The sequence below is a fragment of the Parasteatoda tepidariorum genome, chromosome 10 (assembly GCF_043381705.1).
Source record: "Parasteatoda tepidariorum isolate YZ-2023 chromosome 10, CAS_Ptep_4.0, whole genome shotgun sequence".
NCBI lineage: Eukaryota > Metazoa > Arthropoda > Arachnida > Araneae > Theridiidae > Parasteatoda > Parasteatoda tepidariorum.
In genome coordinates, this window is record NC_092213.1 from 69,244,300 (window position 1) to 69,256,955 (window position 12,656).

At 30.7% G+C, this 12,656-nt stretch overlaps 1 protein-coding gene across 1 annotated transcript in view; it reads right to left on the minus strand.

Annotated features, from left to right (window-relative positions):
• Positions 1–12,656, minus strand: part of LOC122269824 (transient receptor potential cation channel trpm-like) — a 255,102-nt gene that overhangs the window by 41,403 nt on the left and 201,043 nt on the right. The window contains exons 9-10 of the mRNA XM_071187014.1: positions 11,280–11,352; positions 7,292–7,392 (exon numbers count right to left, since the gene is read on the minus strand). Coding sequence (XP_071043115.1) covers positions 7,292–7,392; positions 11,280–11,352 — 174 coding nt within the window. The remainder of the gene's footprint in view (positions 1–7,291; positions 7,393–11,279; positions 11,353–12,656) is intronic.

A 12,656-nucleotide genomic window follows, 5' to 3' on the forward strand; every position in this document is an offset into this window, starting at 1 on the left:
TTTTTTTTTTTTTTTTTTTTTTTTTTTTTTTTTTTTTTTTTTTTTTTTTTTTTTTTTTGCCTTAAGGAAAGCTTGTGTCAATTTATTTAAGCCTTTGTGGAGGGTTTTTTTTTTTTTTTTTTTGATGAAATCAACCCTCATTTGCATTACGTGGAGAGGAAAGCCACAAAAACCTCTTAAGGAGACTCAAACCCATGATCCGTCTACCACTGAGGATATTTTACGTCAGCACTGTGGTCGGTGCGAGCCGGGGGCGGAATTCGTATCGATCACCCATCTCTGGGATTCGAACCAGGTTAACCACATTGGGAGGCGAACGTTCTATCTCCTTTGTTCGCCACGGATCAAGTCAGTCTATTGAAGATACAATTGATTATAGATGTCCGACTATTCACACAAGAATTACTTTTTTATTCTTATGCGTCATTTGCGCATTAAAATGGCTTCAACGAAAAGGAAAAAGACCAGAAGCTGGCACTAGAGGGTGGATCACTAAAGGAAAGAACAACTTGTTTCATTTTCTAATTTCAAACATTTTTTTAAACATAAACCTCCATTTTCCGTTTTGCTAATCAGACGGTGGTGATCAGTGTATGATGTAATATGTACTTTAATCTGTAATAATGGATAATATTTAAATACATAATGCTTCTTACACTCAGTATTTACTGTAATAATGTAACTTGGGAAAAAATTTTGTTTTGTTTTTTGTTGCATGAGATTTTTTAACAGGTCTTATATAATTTCGTATCACAGATTTCTGATTTGAAATTGGGTTCTCTCTCAAAGCTACAGTTTTTTTAAGCACGTTTTTAGTCGATCTTTTGTAGATATGTATAAATGCAAGTTAATCACATTATCAGGATAAAAATTGTATAGGAAACCATGCTAAGATGTGCCGTTATACGGAGGACTTCCCTAATATGAACTGTTTCTTTCTTTTCATAATTTAACAGATCGCAGTAGTGTAGAGCCTCATAGCAGGGTACGAAATCTCAGAGACTGGGTATTTTAATTCTGATAGTGTACCCTAACTCACCAAGAGATTTGTCACAACATTTAAGCGCCCCTCAGTTATATATAACACTTTTACATTTGTACATTTATTTAACCCTAAATGAAACAAAATTACCCATCACACTTATTCCATAAACCTCGTTTTTTTCAGTATGGCTGACCTTTGAGACAACTACTAGAGAAACATACATGATATTATGTAAAATAATTGGAATATAATTATTCAAATCATAAATCCTCTTAGTTGATAAGAATATTAAAGCCACTGCAAACAATGCATTTGAAAAATAAAATAACGAACATTACGCTCTTATAATATTTTCTCATCATTAAATTCATAAAAAATTACGTTTTGTTATTGTTAAAGCGAAGCATAATTCATTTTAAAAAGAGATAGGTTTTTCTGTTCTTCTTCATTTATAATTCATTACTCTCTTAAGAGCTAACAGAATCCCATTATTCCTAAAAAAACGATTTTAAAAGAAAAATAAAGTTAAAAATTGGATTTTAGAAGTTTCTTAAGTGGTTTAACCTGCTTTCGCAGACAGGTTAAAGAATGATACATTGTTCCTTATCATATGCCTGTTTTCAGAAAAATCAAAGACGGAACTTATTGAATTAAAGTTTTATTAGGGGTCAAGGGCCCTTCAAACAAAAAATGGAATATTATACTTTCTACTTCTTTACCTATAAAGAATTACATGATTTTTAATTTTCTTAAATAACTAATTTTGAATTTTTTGTTTGTTGTCTCATGTTATTTATTGAAATTCTAGTGAACATATTTATAGAGTTTTAAATATTAAAGTTGTAAAAACTTTCAAAATTTTTCCGACATTTTATAATAATGATACTTAAACTAGGAGCCACTGTTCATACACCCAGTCGGTGGCTTCTTATTCACATTTTTTTTCTGTGAAAAGTTAATCCATTTTTTAAAAAGAAAATAGAGATCTTTTTGTTTATAAAACATAAATTTATTATAATGTTACATAAGAACAATTTGTTCATATGTTAATCAAAACGAAATGAATGACTAACGACTGTCAGCATCCGAAAAATAATCGTTTGTACTTGGAAAAAATATTTATGTATAGTATATACGTTATAGTAAAAATACGAAGACGAATATGGCAAAAAAGTATATATGAAATTATTTCGAAAGTATTCAAGTTTTAATTTAAGCAGTTGCCGGTAGATGGCAGTAACATGTACCACTGAAGCCAGTTGTAGTAAAGAAAAATGGCGATTACAGGCGGAGGGAATTATGAACAACCCTATATATATATATATATATATACAAACAGTGCTCTTTATAAAATTCATTGATCATATTTTCTATAAACCAATATTTCAAGTCAAATGTTTAAATAATGTTGTTTTGAATTAGCATTATTATTTTAAGAAATTCGGAATAAAAATGAAAGCCACAAATGCAAAATTGTCGAATTTCTTGTTGCATACTTGATAGAGAAAAAAAATTAAAATTCTTTAAATTTTTATTCTTTTTTGTTTGTTTTTTCTTATAGTTAAAATATTTACAGAATTCCAATTTGTAAACTTAGTATACAGCCGGGTGCGGCATATGGCTGTAGCACACCGTACTCCGCGCATCAGAAATTCGAGCTGCAGTTGGCGCTTCAGTGACACAACGAATTGTTACAAATTGGCTACTTCAAGTACAACTCCCAGCGAAACGCCCTGTAGCTTGCATTCCACTCACTCAAAACCACTGTCGTTTACGACGTGGGTGTCGAGTTGAGATCTATTGTGTTTTCTGATAAAAGTCGATTCTGCCTATGGTGCCAGTGACAGCCGTATATTGGTAAGAAAGAGCTCCAGTTACCGACTTGTCTTCGGCTTAAGAACACTGGACTTACAACTTGAGCTATGGTCTGGGGAGCAATTTCCTATGACAGCAAGAGCACTCTCGTGGTTATTCCACACACCGTAAATGCTATTTGTACGTCACCCTGGTGATTCAACCTGTTTTGTTGTCATTCACGAACAGCATTCTCATATTGCTGTTGTTACCGAACATGCTCTACAGAATGTCGACATGATGCTTTGGCCTGTGAAATCACCAGATCTTTCCCCAATCGAGCACGTATGAGACATAATTGGACGACAACTTCAGCGTCATCCACAATCAGCACTAACTGTTCTTGTATTTATTGACCAAATGCAACAGGCATGGGATACCATCCCACAAAATGAAATGCGGCCTCTGTATGACACAAATGCATGTTTGCATTCAAAGTTCCGGTGGTTACACCGGTTATTAATGCACAAGAATGCTCACTTGAAGCGGTTTTTCTCTTGATTGCATTAGCTTGTGATCCTGAAACTTCAATAAACTATGCATGTTACTCAGACTAACGCATTTCTGAAATTTCATTACTCTATAATATTAATTATACATGTTACTCAGACAAACTCTTTTCTGAAATTTCAGTACTCTATGATATCAATTATACATGTTACTCAGACAAACGCATTTCTGAAATTTCATTACTCTATAATATCAATTATACATGTTACTTAGGCAAACGCATTTCTGAAATTTCATTACTCTATAATATAAATTATACATGTTACTCAGACAAACGCATTTCTGAAATTTCATCTCTCTATAATATCAATTTTACATGTTACTCAGACAAACGCATTTCTGAAATTTCATTACTCTATAATATCAATTATACATGTTACTCAGACAAATGCATTTCTGAAATTCCATTTCTCTATAATATTTTTTTCTTGGTGTTGGGAGTTTTTCTTCCATCAGTGTATTTACAAAACAATTAATGAAATTTCAATCATCAAATATTTCCACTCATTTATTAAAATATTTAGGGCTCCATTGCCAAAATGAATTAGGAATTATGTACTAATATATTTAATTTGAAAAATAACAGATAATGGTGGCTATATATAATTTAAATAATCAAAACTTCTTATTGAATTCATTTTTATACAAATTTTAACAACTATGAGAAGGTCTGTTGAATATGTGATTATCAATTTGTCAGATCTGTCTGCTCCTCGAAAAATACAGGTAGTAAATCCATTTCATTTTTAGATTTCTAAAAACGTCCTACTGAAAGCTTTTACTGTTTTTAATTCTAAACTATATATTACTGTTTTCTTTTCCCTAAGTAAGAAGCAGTACAGTGTATATAGAGGGTGTCTCAAAAACTATCATAAAATCGACGAACGGTGTGTAAGAGGGCTGAAAGCCCACATATATCAAGACGGAAAAGAGTAAAAACTGGGAACAAATAAATTTCATTTTTTAATTTTTTTCGAGAATAATAAAAATCTTTAATTACCAATTGTTCTTAACGGATACAATTTTTATATTTAATTACTTCTTCGACGAGAAAAAGTTAATTATAGTGAATTGTTTATCGTTAAGAATAGATTAACTCCTCCCGAATATTATCTAATATTGAATTAGTTCTCCTACCAGTATTTTCTCTTTTCTGTCTCGCTTTCAGGCCTGGTGTGCAAGTATGACATATTCTGAATCTTTTGTAAATAGTTTCATTTAATCGAATGCAAGAAACTTAATTTCAGAGAATATTCGCTTAACATTGCAGAAAAAAGATAAGAATCTACAGCTAGAAAATATACATCGTTATCTTCATCTTATAACTGGAAACTTCATCTTCAGAACTTTAATTAAAATATTGTCTAACTTTCCGAAAACGCAATAAATTATTTACATTGTGAAATAATTGAAAGATAATTACCACACAAGCAGAAACCGTTTCGAATCTTAACAGACTCTGCACTATTTGAAGCGAAAATATTTGTGATACCACAATATGTTACTCGTCAAGGTTGGATTTAAAATACCCACAACAGCTTTCTTCCCAATTTATGACATCTTCTCCGGAAAAAGGGATTAATTATTTTCGATAATGGATGTAATCTGATGGGATAAACATTTCTTAAAGTGTCATTAACATGTCGATGAAGCTACTTAAATTGACAAATTTGAGAATATAACTTGAATAATTGCCATTATTCGTTTCAAAATATACGGCTTGTTTTGGCAAACAGTAATGCTCTTTATTTATGTCTATAAGCACGTTGGTAACTGGCTATGCGTTGTAACTGGTTGTAATTTATAAATGACGAGAATTAAAAATGAATTTTTAAATTTATTCTAACTAAAGATAATAATTAGATAGTAGTGCCTTTATTTTAACATTACTAGTTTCACAGAGAATCCAACTTCTAGATATCTTTTGACTAATTAAACGACGTTTTTTTTAAAAAAATTAAATTAAATTGAGAGCCATGACAGTCCATGGAGGACCAAGCTCTACTGTGACCATCTCAGTTTTCTTGACTTTAGGCACTGCGAAGCAGATGTTCCAGGAGGCTTATGCTTCCAGGAGCGGATGCTTCTGGAGCAGATGTGCCGGTTGAGTGGCCAACCGAAAGAGGAACCCCCGGTGTTTAGTCTTGCTTTCCTCAATGAAATAGATATCCCACAAAAACAAATTGAAAGAAATGTTATATTCCAGAAGAACAAATTGTTAAGATAAGACGTTCTGCATTCTAATTCCTCATAAATCTATCACTCCAGACGAGTGGTCCTCTCGCTGTTCAAGACCCCGTCCTCTAGTGACCGCAAACGATTTGTAGCTTACACATTATCAATTTGTTTTTGTGGGATATCTATTTAATTGAGAAAAGCAAAAGCTTCTAGCACTCAGCCTTAACCTATTGAAGGATAGAAAAGCTAAGTCGTCAACCTTGCTCTGTCAGAGAAGGGAACCCCGGACCTTTCTTTTTCCCTCTGGCGTTTGAAAGGTTATTTTTTAATAGGATTTTCATCGCTATATCGAAATACATGTCCTAGCCACCTTATTTGAGAAACCTTGATCACTTTTCCTATGTCAGGTTCTTTGTATTTTAATTGTAATTCATGGTTGTAACGAATTCTCCAGGTTCCATTTTCTCTTATTGTACTAAAAATTTTCTTAGTGTTTTTCTCTCGAAAGTCACCAGTTTCTCTTCGTCTGCTTTATTAACTGCCCAGTATTCACTGCCTTATAAAGCTTGTTTTTTATGTCAGTGAATACTGGTGTACATATAAAACTAGTGTCTTGTACAACTATATTTTTGTTTCGAAGCTTATGTATTTAGATTTGAACTGGTTTCTGAAACCATGATAACATCTGTTAGCCATGTTGATTCTATATTTGATTTCAATTTTTATGTCATTATTATTATTTACCAACGCTGCCTGATAGCGTTGTTTAAAAAAATACTCCAAACAGTTTCATAAACATTTTTATACAAAATAAAATGTCGTTTTTTTGCACGAAACTGCTAATTTTTAATGAAAAAATTGAAAAAAATTAATACTCTTGAAAAAATATAGAAATTTTTTGTATTAAAACTAGTAAAAATAATTTTATTCAGTCTTAGGCATACCTTTAGAAGTAGCGAAATGACATAATAATTTGATCACAATTGGCGCTGCTTAAAAATATAATTTTTTCGAATTAATATTTTCCAAATTCTCACAAATTTATACTATAAATACCGGAAGAATTTCAAATGTTGAGCTCGCGCTACCCCCGAATCATTTTGGAGCAATTTTCAGGCAAACAAGGGTAGATAAAATTTGTTTTCAGTATGTTCTAAGCAGTGGTGGCTGATATTTTATTTCATGAATCCAAGCCGAAATATAAGTATATTTCTTTTAGCTTCTCAAACAAAATTATTATTCGTCGAAAAACATTAAAACTTCTCCATAAAAGCTTACATATGACAAGCACAAAAATCGTTAAAAATCCTCCTTTAAAAAGGAGTTAGTATAAAATAAATGTACCCACAATATATGTCTTCACAAACAAAAATGAGAAACGTTTTTGCAAAATATTTTACATGGTGGTATGCATTCAAAAGCTAAAGGTTTTGAAATTTTGGTTATTTTTGCCAACTCTCCAAAATTACGCCACTGCTACGAATAGAGGTTAATTTTCTCCCAAAGCTTCGAAAGTTGGAAGCCTTGGGTGAGTATTTATTTCTGCTCTTAAGTTTCGTTGGAATTTTTCTTTATATAAAAAAAAAACTGTAAGAACTACTGATAGTTTTTTGTTAGAGATTTTCATCTGCGATAATAACGGCGACTATTTCTCAAAAAGAAACAACACTCTCATATTTGTTGTTTCTTTCACATAGGTGGGGAACAACTGGTTTAGACTATTTTGTAAAATTATACATTAATACAGTAAAAAAATTATCTTACTGGCCATTCCTGACCGTAAACAAATATTTCGTTTCTTGCAATATCTACTCGATTCCAAGTTAACGCCAACCGTAACTGATCAGGTGCAGGCATGTGGTGACCTGAAGAAAAAAAAAAGAAATATTTCAAAACATAATTTCTTTTGAGAAGGAATAAGATAAGTCTAAGTTCACAAATTGTTGGTGAACGTTGGACAAAATAAATTCATCAAAGTTCTGCCGCAAAATGGAAAAAAAAAACATTCATTTGAAAAAAATGGAAGGACATAAGGGTGATTCTTCAGAATTATGATATTTAAGAAAAATTAAAGAACAAGATTTCACAGCACTTTTTTTTTAAATTGGCAGTAGTAATAAAATTAATTGTTACCACAAATTGTTGGTGAACGTTAGACAAAGTTAATTCATTAGAGTTCTGCTGCAAAATGGAGAAAAAAAATATTCATTTGAAAAAAGGGGAAGGACATAAGGGTGATTCTTCAGAATTATGACACTTATAAAAAATTAAAAAAACAAGATTTCACGGTACTTTTTTTTTAAAATTGGTTGTACTAATAAAATTAATCCATATAGTATTGAATTGTATGAAATATACTTTGATAGCAATTTATGAAATATACTTTGATAGCGAAGTTCATAATAGATGAAGTTCTAATTTTTTACGTTAAGTCTAGGAAAAAATATATAAAACTTAATAAAGGGCACGATAGTGACAAGACAGAAGTGACAAAACATAGAAAATATTATTTTACTTTAAGCTCGTTAGGGTAAATAACCTCATCATGCATTTTTTTTTTAATTGTCCTTATAAGAATTACTTCTTATAAACTATAAAAATGAATTGACGTTTAGAAGGTTTACAGTAGCCAAGAATAATAAAAAATATTATTTACTTTTGAAGCTTAATTTTTTTCTTCTTTTACTATTGAAAATTTACTATATTTTATCCTTACGTGACAGGTAAGGAGCCGTACGAATTATATTGGGGAACAAATTATTTATTGTTTTCTGTTCCATGAGTTTTTTTGAAAAGGTCAAAGGTATTTTCGCGTCGCTGATTTGAAATCTGCAATCAATTTCTCTCTAGAAGGTATACTTTTTATGCAATTTAATAACATATTCATAACCAGGTAGTATTAAAATTCCCTCGATTGAGTACTAAGTGTTCCCGCTTTTCTGCTACGTACGGAATGGTAGGAAGAAGGCGATAATATATTTCAGTTTACGATGTGATACGTTAAATCTGTTTTTGTTCTTTTTGTTGATCATTCAAACAATAAAAGGAATTGAACTAAAAATACCATTTTGAAAATGTATATACAATAAGAAAAAAAAACTAATTGCCGAAACTACAAAATATGCAACTTGATTTTCATTTCTTGGCAATCTTCAGAATACACAAGTATTGGAGAGGCCTTTGCAAATTTGTCGATAAATATCATTTTTGTAAGAGTTGAAAAAAATTTAAAAATAATATTAAAAAAATATTATTTTAAAAACTGGTAGTTTATATAATTGCTATTGTATATTCTTTGTATTTTAGAGCTTATTAATTAAGCTACATTATATATACATCTGTAAAAAGTGAAATATTCACTTCAAAGTATATTTTTTCAAAGACGTTTGTAATGTCAACAGTTATTTAATTAAACACCTTCAAGTTTTAAATCGCGCAATAAAATATACGTTTTCTTTTTTTAAACTCTTAGCGGACAAGTGTCCGCACTTGTTTCATTAATGATGACGAAATTACTTTTGACGCAAATGTTATATCGTTAATCGTTATAAACTTTTAAATACAAGTGATACCACTAAAACTTATTTCGTTAGCGTAACAATTATTTTTTGAGCATAATAATTTTTTTTTAAATAATTAACAAAGTACAGTAATGGACATACGATAGTACAGGTTCGCTATACGAGAGTTGTCCTCAGTATCTAAATACCAAACGACAAAGGAATAGTAAAAATATATACACGTCCAAATTGGTTTAACCAATCAGGACATTGGAAAAAGTTTGAACAAGATTTTAAAAGGAAGGAGAAAAGAAAAAGGGATGGTGGAATTTGGGGAAACTTCAGGAGGAAGGAACGACTAAATTAGAAAATATTTCGAAACATTTTAAAAATGATGGGATAACTAGAAAGATTATCAACTAAATTTTAGCTCGAGTTAATTCGAGCGCGCTAAACAGGCCACGCTCATTATAGTTCGAGCGGCGTTGTATTTCATGCTGCTATAATTTTTCACACTTGAATATAATCGACAATTGAAATAACAATGTGAAAGCTAAGAAAAAAAAATCGTTTTACTGCTATTTCAGAGATGCCAACTGCTCCGGACGCGCAAAAATAATTAAAAATACGGTAAATAACAACATAGTAAATTTTGCAAATATTTGACTATTTTTGCTTGCTTTTTAAAAGGTATAGCATAACATGAATACTTTTAAGTGGTGAATTGCATAAGCTAACGAATTATTTAGAAATAGTGGTGGATAAAAATCTACTAAATTGAATTTATTAAACCAAGAATCACAATTGATAAACTACCTCTTTAAAATATATATTTGCTGTCCGGAGCAAGTTGGCATCTCTGCTATTTATCATTTACATAGGATTCTAAGCTATAACACTTATTTATTCAAGAATAAAATATACAGAGATGCCAACTTGCTTCGGGCAACAAATATATATTTTAAAGTGGTAGTTTATCAATTATGATTCTTGGTTTAATTACAAGTCGGTTGACCATATGATGAAATCGATAGGAAATTAAACATAATTGAGATTAAACTAGATTAGATTAGAATATAATAATATTTACATGGGTCTGAATATTATTAACATTTACGCGAGTGAAGTAAAACAGAAAAAAGTTGAGAAAATCTATTTACATATTTACACGAGATTGACAAAAACTGTCAACGAGAAAGAAAAGGTTATATAAACAATAGGTAGCCCGGCAACTACCTAGTCTGAGACTCTGATACAGTGATGACCTAGGCGTCCTGGTAATACCACTTATTTCTGGGTAGCTCATCATACTAAGTTACCAGTAATGCGACCCGTTTAGTTTGCTCGCATACTGTGGTGCCGATGAATTGTCATTCTTAAAATAAAGTAGTTACTAATAATTGAGATATCAAAATTTTGAATTTTAGAGTAGTGACTGTTAATGGCGCCTCAGAGCAACATCTCCTAGAAAAAAGAAGGCCTCAGCACGGATCAATTCAGTTATCCGACGTAACGAACATAAACTGAGCAGTGGGTGAAAAATAAGAAAGATGTCATTACGTTTGGGCTACTAAAGGATCAAATTTCTTGTTTATGGTGACCCGTGCTGAGGCCTTCTCTTTTCTAATAGGTATTGCTCAGAGACGATGTCAGAGTGCAAAGGGTTAAAAATTGAATTAAGTGGCAACATGTTTTAACTAATTTTTTTCTATAAGAAAATTTGTTTTTAAAATAAATAAATATAAATGATAAAACATCAAGTATGAATTCTTAAATTAAAAGTTGAATTGAAATCGATAAGATTATCTACGATTGCAAGAAAAATTAAAATTTAACATTTTTTAAAGATTAAATTTATATGCCTGGACATACTCGGTTCGTATTGCTGCATTTGCGAAGTTGCATTTTATCTACAATCTATTTTATGTCTTATTAATTTTTCAAAGCACCCCGTGTCTTTGTTAAAAAAAAAAAATAACGACAATAAATTAAATAGATTGATATCTATTAAATAAATATAATTTTAAAAGTTGGTATAAACACAGTTCTATTACAAAAATATCCTAAAAGAGATCTATAAGTTGTCGCAGTAGAACAAAGGAATTAACAATGATAGAGTGCCAGAGAAAGGAAATGAAACACTGTGAAGCATATCACGTAGCGTTGCTGGATATCCAAAAGTATCCTAAGGTCGGTGGTGGACAGAAGTTAATCTGGACATTAAAGACGTGACGACTAACATTATTTCTTACCTTTCAAAAGGGCTATTAAAACTGCTTGATCCAATTCTTGACATGGACCTTCACCCATTCGAAAGACAGTTATCTGCAGAGAAAAGAAAAAAGTAAATTGCTGAAAGGTAACTAAATAATACTGTGATTATTTATCAAGTTGATGTCAAACTTTCAAAGATGAAGGTTTGAAATCTCAAAAAATAATGATAAGCCTCAAAACAGAAATATTAAATTTAAAGGTGGTGGGAAATTTACTATTGCACACCCATTCAACAACTAAGGCTTTTGCGTAATATTGTTTCCAGTGTTAGTAAACAAAAACAGGAATTTTTAAAAGAAACAGAATTTGAATTTAACTTATGAATATGGCCATTTGTTTATTTGACCTTTAATACCTTGGGGACGGGTGATTCTTTTTATTTTTATTTAACTAATATTGGGTGCCTGGGCCGCGCAGCGGCCCCTAACCCATTCATCATGAAGTATTTACAAGTTGAATTAAAAAACATTTTGAATTATGCAGCATTTAGGTAACATTACAGAAGATCAAGCATATTTGCTTGATAAATTAAACATGATTTGATATTTAATATAAGTCATGATTTATGCAATAATCAGAAATTTTCGTGAATATAAAAAGCACAATTGATATCTAAGCATTGATTGGTATTAAATTTGATGCAATCATAGGTTGTGATTAAAATATGAAATTAAATTAATATATAAACAAGTACAGATTAAAGGGGACGGGTGATTCAGAAAAGCATTCGTACAAAATCAGGATGTAATTAAATAAAAAACGGTAACTTAAATGTAGTCGTTGCTAATTTGACAGACTTACTTTGCTTTTACTTTAATTATTGTTAGTTTAATCATATATATAATCAATGCTAGTTCAAAGTATAGCGGAATAATTTTATTTTGAACTGAAGTAATGGTGAATTAAAATAAATCAAATAATTATAACTCCGCTCACAAATAAACTGCTAAAGAACTCTACTTTGGTTACCAGTTTTATATTTGTACCATGATTGATACGGTTTTATGCTGACAGGTATTTGTGACAGTCGGCGCGAAAGGGTTAACAAATCTGTGTATTTTATTTATATGCACGAAATTCTTTGAACTGTAGTTTGTTATAAATAATACATAACCTTTGATTCAACTATAAAAATATTTTCGCAAGTTGCAGAAATTCAACAGAGTAGCTGAAAGGTATGAGTGAAAGACAACGTACCCATTTCCCCCAAAACAAATAATGAAGCATTTAAATTGTTATTATTTTTTTTTTAAATTTGCATTGATGAAATAAGACAAGCGTGTTCACATTCATAAAGCTCTGTTTGTACCCCGGAAAAAAACTGCAACTATAACTAGTTGATATCAATCAAATCA